General features: G+C 40.0%; 3 protein-coding genes across 3 annotated transcripts; 2 read left to right on the top strand and 1 right to left on the bottom strand.

The window, feature by feature from the left end:
* The first annotated feature begins 115 nt into the window (after positions 1–115).
* On the top strand, positions 116–8,529 carry LOC117714306 (histone H2B type 1-C/E/F/G/I). The gene is made up of 2 exons (XM_034511021.2): positions 116–552; positions 8,225–8,529. Exon 1 carries the CDS (start codon positions 163–165, stop codon positions 541–543), a length of 381 nt encoding a protein of 126 aa, XP_034366912.1. The 5' UTR covers positions 116–162; the 3' UTR covers positions 544–552; positions 8,225–8,529.
* A 2,505-nt stretch (positions 8,530–11,034) lies between these two features.
* On the top strand, positions 11,035–12,231 carry H1-6 (H1.6 linker histone, cluster member). Its single transcript, XM_034511009.2, has one exon. The coding sequence runs from the start codon at positions 11,173–11,175 to the stop codon at positions 11,998–12,000; it is 828 nt and encodes a 275-aa protein (XP_034366900.1). The 5' UTR covers positions 11,035–11,172; the 3' UTR covers positions 12,001–12,231.
* A 1,348-nt stretch (positions 12,232–13,579) lies between these two features.
* LOC117714311 (histone H4) lies at positions 13,580–14,039 on the bottom strand. The gene has a single exon (XM_034511027.2). The coding sequence runs from the start codon at positions 14,019–14,021 to the stop codon at positions 13,710–13,712; it is 312 nt and encodes a 103-aa protein (XP_034366918.1). The 5' UTR covers positions 14,022–14,039; the 3' UTR covers positions 13,580–13,709.
* Positions 14,040–17,047: the final 3,008 nt, after the last annotated feature.

Here is a 17,047-nt window from a genome sequence, read left to right as displayed (position 1 = left end):
CCTGGAAGCTTCATTTGCATAATCCCACCCACGAACCCACTCGTTTTTCTTCCTCCAATTAGCTAAGACTCTTTCGAAATCCTTCATTAGCATAAACGCCCTATAAGTAGGAGAACTCCGTTTCCATCCCTCACTGAGCTTCCGGTGTTTCGAGATCCGAAGATGCCTGAGCCCGCCAAGTCCGCTCCCGCCCCGAAGAAGGGCTCCAAGAAGGCTGTGACTAAGGCGCAGAAGAAGGACGGCAAGAAGCGCAAGCGCAGCCGCAAGGAGAGCTACTCGGTGTACGTGTACAAGGTGCTGAAGCAAGTGCACCCCGACACCGGCATCTCGTCCAAGGCCATGGGCATCATGAACTCGTTCGTGAACGACATCTTCGAGCGCATCGCCGGCGAGGCGTCTCGCCTGGCGCATTACAACAAGCGCTCGACCATCACTTCCCGGGAGATCCAGACGGCCGTGCGCCTACTGCTGCCCGGGGAGCTGGCCAAGCACGCCGTGTCCGAGGGCACCAAGGCCGTCACCAAGTACACCAGCTCCAAGTGATCGTGCCAAGTAAGCCTCCGTTGAATATTCCAAAGGCTCTTTTCAGAGCCACCCACTTTCTCAAAGAGAGAGCTGTGGTTGAACTCCGTTCTCCTTTTTTCGAATCTTTACGGTTTAAACTGAAGGCAATGGGAAGTAGCTTCATTTTTCAGTCTTAGTTTGTTATGTTTAGCCACCACCATTTTGTTCAATGTTTTATAGAAAAATTTTGACTAGCTTTGTAAACGTCACTTCCGGTGAGGCTGAGTTAGTCCACCAGAACGAAGCTGTAGAAAAGAGGTGACATCGACTTTGAAGAAAATAATTGTTCCTGTTTGTCTTAAGCAATAGTTGTTCCAGGGTTTATTTTGGTGAGGAGTGCTTGCTTCCAAGTTTGCTTTCATTTTTAAAGTAGTAAACAGGAAGAGCCTGTCACAAAGAACAGATTTTTGTGGATTTAACATCCGACTGCAGAGCTACCTGAGACCTTAGCTCAGCTTTTGCTATCTTGATAGAGTATTATAAAATGTGATCTGGCATTACCAAACACCTCCGGCACTGGGATTCTGGTGAGAAGTGAAACTGAATTGTTCAAATGCAAATGTAACAATTTATCACGTTTATAGGTAGAGTACTTTAGCCAAGAAATTCCAAAACGAACGCCATTGCTGTGGCTGTTGACTTAATAATTCAACATAAAGAAAGGAATTTCCGAGTCATTAGAGTTTATTCCTCTGCTCCAGATGAAGGGCTAATATTTCTATCGCCCTAACTGCCCACTGAACAAATTTGGCCATAAATACTGGCTTTACTCAAGCTCAGTTCACTTCCTCCGCCCCTCTCCCTTTTTTTAATATAAGCTTTTGTCTTGCCTGTTTGAAGAAACAGTACTGTAGCTTGCTCTACATTATGAGCTAGCAGTGTGGAGAACCTTTCAGCCCTCTGGCGCCTTATGTCTCCGTGCTGCATCTTTGTTCTTGCACAACTCTCCTTTTTCTGGTTCGCATTAGGATGAATTGTTGCCAAAACCCCATAAATCAGACTCAGAAGTGTATAAAAGGTCTCCAGGGTTGAAGTAGATTGATACTTTTTATTTGTCAACAATTCAGTGTTGGTGATTTTCACTTTTGCCTTTGTTGAGACTCATACTGTTTCTTTGAGTGGCCTGTCCTTTTTTTTATCTCCTTCCAAATTCTATGTCTGTCTGTCTGTTGCTTATCCCCTGCAACCCCCACCCCCTCCACCGTGTGTGTGTGTGTGTGTGTGTGTGTGACGTGTGGTGTTTATATGAGTTCATATGGTTGTCAGTTTGTTCAAAAAATAGCATGACTGTATGAGAGAGAATGTAAATATAAAAATAGTAAGTTGACTTTAATGAAGCATAGACTGTAACAAGACAGTTCCCAACAAGAAGAAACCAGTGAAACAGTATATTGTCTCAACATTTCTAAAATTCACGATTTGGTAATTCCATGCCTGATTGTCACATGCAGACAGGGTTATTGGCTATGTTCTTTTTATTGCAAGGTTGGGGAGGGGAGTGAGAAACAGCATAAACTTGCCTGCTGAGGCAGAAAGTTTGCTTCTACTATGTATAAAATAGTATTGCTTAAATCTTAATAAGTGTATTATAAGGAATATGGCATAACAGTAGAATGCCTACCAAATTTGAAACAGAACAAGAGGATCGCTCCTGTTCTGAATAGTGCTCTCCTGACACAACTTGAAATTAATACTTTTGTCTCGTTAGTCATAATACTTCAGTAGATACCCATGTCTGTGTTCATTGACCTTCAGTCTTTTCTACTGTCCTAGTTAGCTCCTCTCACTTGCATAATTGTGAATATTTGTATTTTATGAATATAAGTTTGAGCATGTTGTCTAATCTGGCAGGAAATGAGTAAATTATAATGTGATTGAATTATAAATTGGTTTTTATATAGGGTTTAAAAAAGTATATCAACTTTAGTAAATTGAAAACCATTAATTATTATAAATTATTTCACATTCCTAGGCATTAAATTAAGATGTGGCCTCTTTAAGGTTGGATTCAAACTCACATAGTTCTAGTCATAATTGCATTTGTACAGTTTTTGTTTACTTAATAGTTTGACTTTTGGCTTAATTGTGTTAAGATGGATTTTTTATTATAATATAAAAGTGTTAGCATAATAATCTAGTTTACAGAAGCTAGAGTTTGTTGTATAAAAAAAGACTACCTTAAGTTTACCAACTTTTTCCACTAGATTTGTTTAGTTGAATAAAATCACTTTTTAATATAAATAACATGCATTGAATTCAATCAAATCATAAAGTAATTTTAAAAATGGAATAAAAACTTAATAAGTGATAAGGATTCAATATGTCAGCTTAAAAATTGAATTCACTGGCAAATAATTACTTTAGGAACTTAGATGAATCTTAAGTGGAATGAATTAGTACTTCCTCATGAGATACTATGTATGTAATTTCTAACTTAGAGGTTACAAAACATAAGACATTGGAATGTTTGCTCTGTGCAAGTCTCCTATTGATACACAGGTTATAACTATCAGTGCTTAGCAAATTAGAAAAAACTGTTCTTTCCATTTAAAATGGTAAGACCATCCTTACTTTTGCAACTTAAGCTTTGTAGGAGTAAAAGATACTGGAGATATACCACGGGCCTAGAGGGCCAGGCAGGTTTGGGACTGGGGCTCGTTAGTGTATGTATACAGAAACACAATTGCTTGCTTTGTTTAAGGGTTGTCTTTAATTGCTATCTAGTTCCCTAGCTACAGAGGAAAACAATTAAGCATACAAGATAATGATTATGTTTACTCTATGTTTTAAAAGAGTTGGCACTGTTAAGTAATATAGTAATTCACTTTAGTACATAAGACTCAGGGATGTAACAGAGTGTCTCTGTTTTCTTTTAATGTAGCTGGGATTTGTCCTCATATCTTAATGTAATGATCAGTTTGTTACCAATCTTAAAGTTTGTAATAATAAATTTGGCAGGATGAGTTTTACACTAAAAACCTGTTATGAGGCTTTTCTCATTTATTTCTTGGCAATAACCAATTTTCCTTTACACTGCAAAGAAGGATTAGGATTCTAAAATAAGTAGTTGTGTTTGAGTTCCCAGGGACTGTCTGCTTGTAATCAATTCTTTAAAAATTGTTTTGAAAAGGGTACTAAGGAGATAACTCAGTAAAGTGCTCACTGTGCTATATGAAGACCAAAGTTTACTTTTCAGGACTTGTGTAAAAATTGCCAGAGGTGGTGGCGGAGGTGTGTGCCTGTAGTCACCACATGAGCACAAGTGTGCTAATAATTAACCGAATGTCCTTGTGGTGCTGGCAAATGGCACCGTCCTGACCTTGCACAGTACAATAATCAGAAAGATGGGTTGAGGATTGAAGGGAACATTAAATGGAGAACCCTGAACTGAGAACTGGTTCACACAAGTATGCTGCAACTCATTTTTCTGTAAGGAAAAGGTGAAGCCTCTGGGGTTCAAGTTAAGGCCAGTCACTTACAGTTTCTATGCCTCAGTAGCTTCACCTGAACATTGAGGATAATGGCACTAGTGCTGGTGTTCTGGAAACATTACAGCTAATTAGTGTAGCATTGCAAAGTGTCTTCTTCAGGGTATGGGGGAGATTGTCACTAAGTGGCAATGGAGAAGATCCTAAAGACCATTGTTTTTTGTTTTGTTTTGATGTAAAAAGCATGTTGTCAGTTTTAATATTGTGAACTTAGAATTTCAATTTAAGATAGGTAAAAATGAAAGTTGTCAGAGAAAGGTCAAAAATATGTTTTTTCATTTAAAAATGCATTTTATCTATTTTTTTTTTTTTGTGAAAGTCTACTTCCTTCTTCCTGTGACTCCCAGGGATTGAACTCAGGTCTTTAGGTTTGGTAGCAAGCACCTTTACTCTCTCAAGCCATCTTGCCAGGTCAAGGTTACATATCTTTAATCTATCCACATGCTGTCTGCTATTGTCTGACAAAGTTTATACATTTTCATTCTTATATTAAAAGGACTTACAGCTTAATATCTAAATCTTGGGAATAGTTTATCTATTATATTGAGAATTTTACAAATTGTAGACTTCAGATAAAAATGTCAAGTTGAGAGAAAATGCATTTTTTTCCCCAACACATAATCTCTTTAGGAACATTTCTAAGAAGATTTAAAACAATTATTCCCCCAAGGTAGTTCAGATTCAGCACTTTTAAAAGAAACTTCCAGTAATCCCAAATTCATGGTATTAAAAATTCCTTTATGTGAACCTTCACCCTGTGGACCCTGGGTGGCTAAGCTCACAGACACTTGAGCCAAGTACACAGTTGGTTTTGACCTTCTCATCAATTACTTCGATGCTAAAAATTCATCTTGCCAAGCATTTAGGTACTGTGATTGCTTATAGATTAGGAAAAGGGAAGTGAGTCTTTTTAAAAACCCTTACTTTCGAGTGGAAAAAAGTGGCTGAGGTTGGGGTTTTGAGGCTCAGTGGTCAAGTACCTGCTTTTCTAGAGGACCTGGGTTCAAATTCTAGCACCCACATGTCAGCTCACAATCGAGTATAACACTAATTCCAGTTTATTTGGTGCTCCTTTCTAGTCTGCACAGGTACCAGTCCTGCAAGTAATGCGCAGGCAAAATTAAAATTAAATTACAAAATATAATTAATATAATAAAGTATATATAATATAATTAATAATACAATGAATAATATAATAGAAAGAAAAATAAATTAAATCATAAAATAAAATCTGAAAAATAAATAAATGAAAGAAGTGGAATATTTCACTCTCTTAGAGAATTATATAGAGCTAAATGCCAATGTGCAAGTTGTAGACTATGTGGAGCTCCTGGTCTGGTATTGGCTCTCCCAGCTGCTGTCTTAGAATCAATGAAGAGTTGGAAATGACAAGCTTGCCTCATTCTGATAAGACAAATCTATCAAGAGGAAGCAACTCAATACATTCTTGACCTGCAGTTCTAAGCTCCCTCAGCTATGTCCCATTCCCCAACACTAAAATAACTCAGGAGCAACAAGTTAAAACATTTAACAACCTGATTGAATTTAGACTCACCATGAAAACCTAACACTGAGTGTGTCTGTGAGGCCATGTCTGGAAAGATTTAACCCTGGATGGAGGCAGTGCTATCTCATGAGCTGAAGTTACAGATGGAATAAACAGGAGAAAGTGGTCTCTGCTTCCTGACAGTGGATGCATTGTGGCCTGCTGTCTTACAGCCTGGCATGTCTTGATGGCATGTCACAGTAAGCCCTCCTTCCTTCAGGTGCTTTGTCACAGTAACAAGAAAGTAGGAAATAGATCTTTATTCTCGCTTTGCTTCTTCTTTCTCCTCTATTAGGTATAATTTTTCTTCACATGTTCTCTACTCTTATTGGCCAAACTTAGACAAGTTGGTAATCTTAATTTTCAACAAATATGAAATTCTATTGTTAAATTTTTCTCAAACAATTGATGTTATGGAAACCAGGCTCTAAGTTTTATACATACTTTTGGGCTTTAATATACTGAAATAAATATAAAATTCTAAATATGTATAATATATATTATAAAATTGCTTAGGAATTCTACATAGATGATTCAGGTCTCAAAATATTGAATAGAAAAACAAACAAAACCCCCCAAACACCGCTGGGTGCAAGTTTCCATTAGGGATGCACTTTTTAGAGGTAGTGCATAAAGACAGTGTTGATGGTTCTAGTCTCTTAAGAATCAAAGGCTGGTCTTTTAGCCCAGTCAACTGTAAATATAAAGAGAAACTTTAATCAGCTAAATATTAGGTGAGTGAGTGAGCAACAGGCCTCATCACACACTCGCATTATGAGTGTTTCCGGAGTGGCCTAAAAGGACTCCTGTTTTTCGTTTAAGACCCTCTACAAACACTTGGGACACGTGGCTTGAAGGGCTATTCTTTACAGCCTCTGTTCTCTCTGTGCTCTGCTCTGCCGTGTTGGGTTTCGCAGGCACATTCCTAGCCCTTGCTGTCTTTCTCAGCTGCTGGATCTCTTGAATTGTTCCCATTTCTTTCTGTGTGGCAAACTCTTGCCCACTCTGAAGACATCTGCATGGCCACTTCCTTCCTGGGTGGCATCTAAACCACCTCTTCCCAACTGCTCTGGACAGAGTTGTGCCATTTGCACTTGTGATTGCCTGTCTGTAACCTCAGTAGACTCCTGTAACCTAGTAGTCACCACAGTATTCCCAGGGCCGATCACTCAGTTCACTACACCACAGGCACACATACATGACATAGATGACAACTGAATGGATCCAGTTTTAAAATAAATTGTAAAAATACATTCTACACTTTACATGCTGTTCTACACGTGTACATAGGTAGGTGACAAAATCAGAACGTGCCTTTCTTTCTGATCTCCTTTTAGAGATCTACAGTCTCCAGGCTCCTCCTAACAGAAGCTTGTCAGAAACTACTAGAGAATCACTTTGACTAGTTTTTTTGTAAGTGTCTGCAAATGTATCACGAAAGAAAGTCTTTTTTTGTTTGTTTGTTTTTGTTTTTTTTGTTTGTTTGTTTGTTTGTTTTGTTTTGCTTTGTTTTCGAGACAGGGTTTCTCTGTATAGCCTTGGCTGTCCTGGCACTCACTCTGTAGACCAGGCTGGCCTTGAACTTGAACTCAGAAATCCACCTGCCTCTGCCTCCCAAGTGCTAGGATTAAAGGCGGGGGCCACCACCGCCCGGCAGAAAGTCTTTTTAAAATGAAGTGGCAGCTTAAGTATTACATGGGTCAAGTGAGAGTCACAATTACCTTTGATGAGCTTAACTTCTGGCACACTCCCTGCCTCCCTAATATGCCAGCCCACAGCTATTTGAGGGAATTGTGGATCATGCAAACCCTGCGTACATTTCCTGAACTGGGCTTGAACATGTAGAAAGCATAATTTAAAATATACCTTTGTTTACTTACCAAGAACAATTAGAAAAAAATTTTATGACACCCCATCAAATAGACTAAGCATTGGGGCGGGGAGCACTTTTTCATTAGATAGTTTTATTTATTGTAAAGGAAGATAGAAATGACCTCTCTAGCAGCTGCCTGCAGGGATGAGCATTTGAGAGGATGGAGGTTTCTGGAAACTCAATGCTTGCCTAATGTGAAAATAACAAACACTACTTTTTCAAACTGTTCTCATACAAGAACACTTGTAGTCCTTGCACAGGTAGCTCCCGAGCGCTCCTGGGGAAGCCAGCACCTGGACCTGTACTATCCCTGCATCTGGGCAGCGCCACTGCTTTGGTTAGGAATAACCTGCCCTCTCTTTTTTTCACCTGACTGTTTCCTAGGCCTCCATCAAAGGAAAGTTCCAGGGAGGGAGCACTAGAATTAGTCAGCACATGCCCATGGATCCTATGCTAAAACCAGGCTCAAGGGGTACAGAAGGTTGTTTTACTACATAGGCCCAACATCAGATGACACCTGGGTAAATCAATCTCTCTGTTGCTGAATTTCATTTTCTATAATCAGGAGGGGGGCAGCAATAGTTACAGCATAATGTGGTTATGATGACTAAATGCCTGAATGGTATTTATAGGCTTCTCAGAACACTATCTCTAAGAAAACCTATATGCTAGTTGCCATTGTTCTGTCTTAGGTAGAACAGAAGGCACCTGCAGGATAGCTGAGTGACTCAACCTTTCTCTCTCTCTCTACAGGAGGAGTAGAACTGACATCGTTTCTACCACTCGCCGGTGCTGGATGCTGTATCCTCGAGACAGTGAAAATGGGCGAGACTAGCAGATTAACCGCCATATTTTCAAAACTCAAGAAGCAAAACTGATAAGCAATTCTATAAAGATGTTCACCGTAGAAATTTGTGATAAGAAAGACACACATAAGTAGAAAATTAAAATATTCTTAGTAAAATTAAAATGCTCCTAGCAAAAGAAAGCCTTTAGGTGTTTGTGATGTGTGGATATATATGATGTATATATAATAAATGTGTCATGTAAAGCAAAAATGCATCATGTTATATCATGGTATAAGAATGTAATTTTAATTAACTAGGCATTTTAAAGAAATCAGTATTTATATATCAATACCTATGCAATTCCTTGTGTTTTTAGTTATTTTGAGTTCCTATTTTTGTAGAATATAGAATGTACAAATCACAAATTTTTATTTATAAATCTTCACTTTTTTTTTTTTAACTTGAGGGGAAAACTTAGGTCAAGCACCTGAAATGGATGTCTTCAGGATGAAGCTAGTGTGCATGTGTGTTGTGCAGCAGGCCCTGTGCTCACTCCCTAGTACTAGTTTTCAAAAAGAAAATGAGAGAGAGAGAGAGAGAGAGAGAGAGAGAGAGAGAGAGAGAGAGAGAGAGAAGAGGCTGGGACTTGTAACCCTATGACTGACTGAGGAGGCTGGGGCAAGAAGACTGGGAGTTGAAGGGGCAGCCTTGGCTACACTGGGAAACAAAGCTGTCCTGGACAGCTTTGTGGATGTGATATATATTTTTTTAATGCTTATTTTCAGCTGCCTGGGGCAAAATATGAATTCAATATTATTTTTTTCTGTATTTTAAATTATAGAATCCAAGTCTTCACTAAATTTATTCCATGTTACTTTTAAAGCAATAGCCCCACCTAATACTTTCTGTCCTCATCAGCAGTGCTGTTGACATTTATGCAAAACACATAAAGCCTAGATAAATATTACAATAATATAATAGTTAATATTCCTGACCTTCTGATGGTTCTTGGGCCAGAGAATAATCAGCACATCTCTTCACACAAATATTTAAAGAGTGTCACAAACAATCCTAGTGGGATTTCCTTGGACTAAGATCCTGAGTTCTGGTGAAAAAGGACAGAAAGACAGGAAATTCAGGAGACATGAGTCTGGAACATTCACCTCAACCTCAATTCCAAAGTCTAGTTTATGTTTTTGACCATTTGAAAGTCAAGTGTCAATGTAAACATCTCAAACAAGAGTAACAAGACAACTCATAAACTGCTTAAGGACAAACATGTGACTTTGAGCACAAATGCCAGCCCTCCCCCGTCTCATCCCTAAACAGTGCATCTCATAGACAACCTTGTGAATTCATTCCCAAAAAGAAATTCTTGAAAAGAAACAAATAACACCTCAAAAATTAATTAATTTTTGAACTGCTTTATTAAGCTTTAAACATGGTTGATCAGTGTAAGTTCAAAACTAAGGAAACACACATCCAGATACCCACACCCCGCCCCCCCCACACCCTTGCAGTGCTAGATTTGAATGTAGGCTCTACCCCATGCTAAATAGGTGCTTTACTACCAAGACTCATCCCCAGTGTTTTCTGTACCATTTTTATTTGGGGACAGTGTTTTACTAGGTTTATTTACTTTACAGCTCAGGTTTGCTTTGAACTTGGATCATCTCTCAAGTAGCTAGGGTTACAGGTTGGCACACCAGGCCTAGACAGACAACTAACTGTTAAGACAGAAGCACAAACATTTTCCTGAGACACAGGCACCTACCCATCCTCATTTTTTTTCTTAATAAACAACTTTTCCTCATATTGTCTTGAACTTTTCTATAGCATAAGTTGAGATCCCTGCCTCACAAGGGTAGGTATCTCCAGAAAGAACTTGGGCTGTATGGCTGCTGCCTTAGACCATACGTTCTACTTCAGTTGATATAATCACACTACCCTGTCTTAGTATGGACTGCCTATTTTCCCCTTCTACCCTTTTCATGTATCATGTTCTCTCCTTTTTCTCTTCTTCTTTTGACATGTTTTCATTTTCTAGTCCAAGGTGACCTCAAAACTCACAGCAATCCTCCCTCCCTCAGGAGGGAATTATCAGCAAGTTGCTACCATGCCCAGCTGTGAGCACTCTTATTTACAGACATATTCCATGGAAAAAGTTCCGGAAAGAACATCTCTCTAAAACATCTGCAGGCATGTCTACCACCAGCCTAGCCATGTTAGGAGATTGGAAACTGTGATTCCAGCTTTATAATTTTATAATTAAGGGTTAGGCACTGTGTCTGCTCATCTAGAGGTAAATAAGCCATAGGAAGTGGGCTATTGGTGGTGTTCAGTTGGAAAGGACTAGCAAACTCTTTGATAATAGCCTTAGCCTGGCTGATTTGACTACATAGGTGCCATTGGTAAGATGTTTATCATCGCACCCGAAGCCCTTCTCTTAAGATTCAGGGGGAATAGTGTGCCTTTACATGCTCTGCAGAGTGTTTATTAGGCCGTGCTCCCTTCAAGAAGGGCTCACCTTGGAGTTTTGGGATAGTTCTAGGAACACCGTCTAATTCCACAGTGAGACAGTCAAGACATCTGTGTTACTTCCGTCATGTATATACATAATTTCAGTGAAAATTTGGGCCTGCATAATTGATTTTCTTTACTCGTTAGAAGCCACATATGTAAAAGACCCCTCCCAAGATGTTGGATACCTTTTCTACTAAAAGTTACCTTTGAATTAGCAAAGAAAAGAGAAAGTTTTCTTCTTCTTCTTGAATTTGATTGAAAATCAAGGACTTTTTCCACTAGTTCTGGCTTGCAGGAACATTTGTCAATATAGGGTAAAAAGTCGGGTGGAATCCAGGTCCCCGTGGGTCACCTGGTGTCATAACCTGAGCAATTCTGCAGTGAGCACATATGCAAGATTCCACTTTTGGGGGGAAAAGAAACACAAATGTCCCTTCTCCAGGGGCGGGGGAGGCGCCTGGGGATGCACCAATCACAGCGCGCCCTGCTCTATATAAGGCCCCCCCCCAGTACACCCCCCCTGCTACCTCGGCGCTGTTGCCTCTCTTTTACTTTTTCTCATTGGATGTGGCTCTTGATCAGCTCTTGACTATGTCGGAAACAGCTCCTGCGGCCTCAAGTACCCTTGTTCCAGCTCCTGTGGAGAAACCTTCAGCTAAAAGGCGAGGGAAGAAGCCAGGCCTGGCCACTGCTCGCAAACCTCGGGGTTTCTCGGTTTCCAAGTTGATTCCTGAGGCCCTTTCCACGTCTCAGGAACGGGCAGGAATGTCCCTTGCTGCCCTGAAGAAAGCCCTGGCTGCAGCTGGCTATGATGTGGAGAAGAACAATAGCCGCATCAAGCTGGCCCTCAAGAGACTTGTGAATAAGGGAGTCCTGGTGCAGACCAAGGGCACCGGTGCCTCAGGCTCCTTCAAGCTCAGCAAGAAGGCGGTTTCTGGGAACGATAAAGGAAAGGGCAAGAAATCTGCTTCTGCCAAGGCTAAGAAGCTGGGCTTGTCCAGGGCCTCGAGATCACCCAAGAGTAGCAAGACCAAGGCTGTCAAGAAGCCAAAGGCTACGCCCACAAAAGCTTCTGGGAGCAGAAGGAAGACCAAAGGGGCCAAGGGCGTGCAGCAGCGCAAAAGCCCCGCCAAAGCGAGGGCAGCCACCTCTAACTCTGGGAAGGCAAAGATGGTTATGCAGAAGACGGATCTGAGGAAGGCAGCAGGGAAGAAGTGAGTTTCAAAGCCAGTTTTCAAAAACCCAAAGGCTCTTTTAAGAGCCACTTACATACTTCTTAAAATGGCCAAACACTTTGGACCAAAGTTAAAGGTGGGGAGTTACTTCAGGTCGACCTGTTGCCTAAACCCTAGAGTGGAAACCTAGGGTCCCTATGTGTAGAATATTTCCAAATTTGGTTGTGTATTAGTGTCTTTACACCAGAATAAAGGTCACTATTGAAACACACAATGTCTTTCATTCTAGAATAAAGGTCACCATTGAAATACACAATGGATGTATTTCATTCTAGAAACACCACTATATCACCATCAAGGAAGGAGGTAGAGATAACCTTAGTAGTAGGCTGCCACTCCGATCAAATATTGAACTTAAATTAACTCTTTAAAACACTGGTGTCCAGACTTTCAAAGCACCTCTATGAACCCAGATACTCAGCGCTCAAGCTAGAGGTTATATGTATTTTTCTTGAGTTAGATTTTTAGGATTTCCTGAGTGAAAGATTAAAAAGTACAGCAAGCAGTTCGCAAGAAACAAAAACTTCTTTGAAGTTTCTGCAATTGTGTGATGTGTCGAAGATCCATTTTTTGTTCCATTTTCAGAAAGTAGTTTAATACTATTGATCTAACAGTTATTGTTGAAATTTTTGTGTATTTTGTAAAAATAGCATGTAGGCTTCATGAAACTGACAAGAGGCATATTAAAAATTAAGGACCTCTTTTATGAAATTGTTAGGGCTTGAGTTCAATGCCTCAATATAACAAAAATAATACGGGGGAAGAATGGGCTGAAGAACGTAAAAGAAACAAACAAACAAACAAACCCACCATTAACAAAAACCCCTCAACTTTCAAAGTTGTGATTTACCAGTTTTATGGAGTGCCACAAATATTAAATTCACATTAATCTATTTTAGGCATTGGCATGAGGAGTGACAAAAGATCACTTTTTAACAGGGTGGATTGAGAGATTGTTTAGTCAAGAACACTTGATGCTCTTAAAGATTTTATATCAGAACACACAACAGCTGGCTCACAATGGCCTCTAACTCCAGCTTCCTGAAAATAACGGCGCCCTCTTCTGGCAAATGGCAAACATGGCACAAACACGAATTTAAATTATCAAACCATCGCACATATATGTAGTTTGTATATAGACATAAATAATGGTGTCCCTAATATAAAATATTTGTGTACTTAGGCCTATTACTAGTACGTAGTGAACAGCTAAACGTCTTCAGTTTGTTTTATCAGCCCTTGCCTTGCTTAGATACAATGGTTTCTACTCTCCCCTTAGCTTGCATTTTGATGGCTCGAGAAAGGAATAAGCTCTTAAATGACCGGTAGCATGAAGTGGATTGACTTTAACGTCACTTACAGGATAGCAGTGGAAAACTAGCCTCGAGATATGGGAGTATAAGGCTGCTCGTTCAGCATTGAACACAATTTCTGACAGTTCAGGACAGTATGGGTATGTACAGTATCAAGTTAGAGCGACGGGAACAAAGCTGCGTTGGCAAAACTAGAATTACAACCTATTTTAGTTTTAAACGTGTAACCACAACATTAAGTGTAGGATAGGACAAACGTAGCTACTTCACTTAAACTCCAGTTTAAAGGTTACCTAACAGTGAACAACTCCTTGAACGAATTTGTGGGTGGCCCTGAAAAGGGCCTTTTGCAATAGTGAAGGAAAAGGCTAGTAGTAACTTAACCGCCGAAGCCATAGAGGGTGCGGCCCTGGCGCTTGAGCGCGTAGACCACGTCCATGGCGGTGACGGTCTTGCGCTTGGCGTGCTCCGTGTAGGTGACGGCGTCGCGGATCACGTTCTCCAGGAACACCTTCAGCACACCGCGGGTCTCCTCGTAGATGAGGCCGGAGATGCGCTTCACTCCTCCGCGCCGGGCCAGGCGGCGGATGGCGGGCTTGGTGATGCCCTGGATGTTGTCCCGGAGGACTTTGCGGTGGCGCTTGGCGCCGCCTTTGCCAAGACCTTTACCACCTTTACCACGTCCAGACATGACTGTGACAAAAGATGGAAGAAGACCGCAAGCTTCCCTTTAAATAGGCCTTCTGCGGACCTGATTGAAAACTACAGGCGTTAGGCGGGGTTTTAGAATCAGGTCCTTGAAAGGGGGTGGAGCAAGCAGGATGAGTCATTGAAATCTGAATGTTTTCATTGGCTAGCAAACCCCAGCTATTCTTTGTGTGCTGTGTCTCTTAAAGACCAGATTTAAATCCTGTTGAAAAACTTCATTTTTTTTTTGTCCCCCGCCCCCTCTTTCCTCCCACGCGAAAGAAAGGCGTATTGGGGCCATTACACAAAGCAGATATCCCCATTTCTCGTTTGCTTTTATTTCTATCTTGTTATTAAATTAGCTGATGGATTCTTTGTGAGGACTCTGGTAAAATGTCCAAAACAGGGTGTCTTAAATATGGCAAGAATGTCCCATGGCTGTAAAGTTTAAGCTCGTCCCTGGCAGTTTTATTTGGGAAGACATAAACATTGAAAAGGCATCTCAAATTAAGCACCCTAACTGCAAACTTCACATTCTCTATCTCAAGTCAGGGACCTAATGACTCTAACTTTTTTTTTTTTTTTTTTTTTTTTTTTAATACCGTGAGAAAGTCTACAAAAGGATAAAGTTAGGTTATTGGTTATCCTCTACCTGCTGTGATTCCAAATTCGTATTCCTTCCAGCCCTTATTAATCACAGCATGGCTTGCTCAGCTTAAGAAAAGTTTTGTAGAGTTGACAATTACAGTGCAGGGCTAATACTTGATTAAGGTCATTACAAAGCCTACAAGGTCCTGGTGAAGCTTGTGATAAGATTAGTGATGTCAAAACAAGGCTAATCCCCCCCTTTAAGAAAAAAGACAGAAGAGCAAGTAGCAGTAGGTCTCAAGGTGGGTTTATTGTTGATTTTGGACTTGCAAATTTTAATTTAACATTGATTTAGGAGAGATGGCTTGGAAGTTAGGAGCATTTGATACTCTCCCAGCGGGCACAAATTTGGTTCCCAGTGCCTACATGGTAGCTCACAACCATGCATAACTCTAGTTTCAGGAATCTGTTGCTCTTTTCTGATCTCAATGGGTCCCATGAACACAGGCAAACTATTCACACAGAGAAAGTGAAATATAAAGTTAATATTATGGTTAGTAACACTTTTAAAATAAAGCCTGCTGACAAAAAATGAAAACATTTAATTTCTATCTTTTGTTACACACACTCATCACAAACGCTTTATACCAGAAGCCCAGCTAAGTATGAATTACAAAGAATTCATCCCGAAAAAAAGTTTCAAAATATTTCTGATAAACTTCTAAGGCTATGGTTAATTTTGAAAAGGTAAGCATATTTATTCCTTACTGCAGACGACAACAGAGGTCTGCTACCAGGTAGCAGTAGTAATTCCTTTTGAGGTTTGGTAAGAAATAGCAATAGTGTTCTACCATAGGTTTTCTTGGCTTGGAGATAAGTATTGTAGTGTTCATGAACTGAGTTAAAATTCCAGCAGAGCCATTTTCTAACTACTAGCTAACAATTATAAACAGTCAGTTAAGTAATCTCTGTGATTTTCATAATTGAAGGAAAAGTCAATAATGATAAAAATGTGTTCCTCACTGAACTTTTTGGAGGAATTAACCTTGAGAACAGTCTAGTATCTAATAAGTATTTAAATAAAATTACCTAAAATGTTATTTTTACAAAGAGATGGAGGAGTGGTAAAATAGTTACTTGGCATGTGTTAAACTTTGGGTTTGATTCTCAACATAGAAAACTCTTCTTCTTTAGAAAACACTCATTGCACAAAAATATGTTGCTGGGACTGCAAATTCTTATTCCGGCAAATGGGGAAGGGGTAGAGAAGCTTTTTCCGGTAACACTATTTTTCTTTTTCTCCACTTTAGAAGGTTAATAAGAAACAGCAGACCTGGACCATCAGAATGTATGCTGGGCAGAGCATGGCCAGGTGATATCCCTAATATGTAAACAAATGCATTTATTAGGGCACCCTTGCTTTCTAAAAAAAAAAAAAAATGACACCCCAAGTACTGAAACATTGCATTGGTGTACTGTATGTAAAAGAGTAGGGTTAGTCACTAAAGAACAAACATGTTATGCTCCAAAATGTTGAGGTAGATTTGAAATGTCAGGTGTCAGTCAGCCCACACACCTTTCATGCTTAAAGCTCTTCAGAATGGCTTGACAGCCAGTATTAAATCGAAGTATTTTTTTTAAAAAGATGTTGGTTTAAAAGTAACATTATGAGAAAAAATGGCACCGTGCCTGCAACATTCTTCTTTGAAATGTGTCTAGGGGGTGCTGCATTGGAGTAGTGCTGAGAGATAGCAAAGAGCTACCTGTCTTCTCTCCTTGCACCACTTAGGAGGAAATGCTTCCAGTGAGGACCTGCCAGCAGGCTCAAAGAACTTCATCTTCTCTCCCATCTGCTCTTATGGCAGTTCAGAGAACTCAGCCTTGGCTTGGCGTACCAGCCTTTCCAGCATCTAGTACAGAATTCTGTCTTCTATACATTTCATGTGCTTTCTCTTTTAAATATCTTCTACACACACACACACACTTTGTTATTTGTTCTTTTAAGAAAGTTTCATGTAGCCCAGGCTGTCCTCCAGCTCACTGTGGAGCTGAGAATGAATTGAATTCTGATGCAGTTGCCTCTGCCTCTCATGTACTGGCATTATGGGTGTGCCTAGCACACCTGGTGCTTTTTTGGACAAGAGTGGCTCCTTCCACCAGTCCCTACCAAACACTTTGCCTCTCCGCAGCCAACTGTGATATAATAAAGTGAGCCACCAGGTGTCACCCTTCTCCTACCTACCACATTGTGTTACTGTTTAACCAGAAGTGAGGAAAGAAGGGAGATTTGAAATGTAAATCTTAATTCCTCCAGTGGAGTCCCTAAAGTTTTATGAAAAAGTCAGAAGTGATACAAAACACACAAAATACAAATGTATCATTTGTCCGGTATAATTATTATATCATTACTTAGTTAACTGTAACATGAAGTGCAGGAAAGCC

This window comes from Arvicanthis niloticus, chromosome 8 (assembly GCF_011762505.2).
Source record: "Arvicanthis niloticus isolate mArvNil1 chromosome 8, mArvNil1.pat.X, whole genome shotgun sequence".
Lineage (NCBI taxonomy): Eukaryota > Metazoa > Chordata > Mammalia > Rodentia > Muridae > Arvicanthis > Arvicanthis niloticus.
The sequence above is the reverse complement of the archived record's forward strand: the minus strand, read 5'-3'. Positions and strand labels throughout refer to the sequence as shown.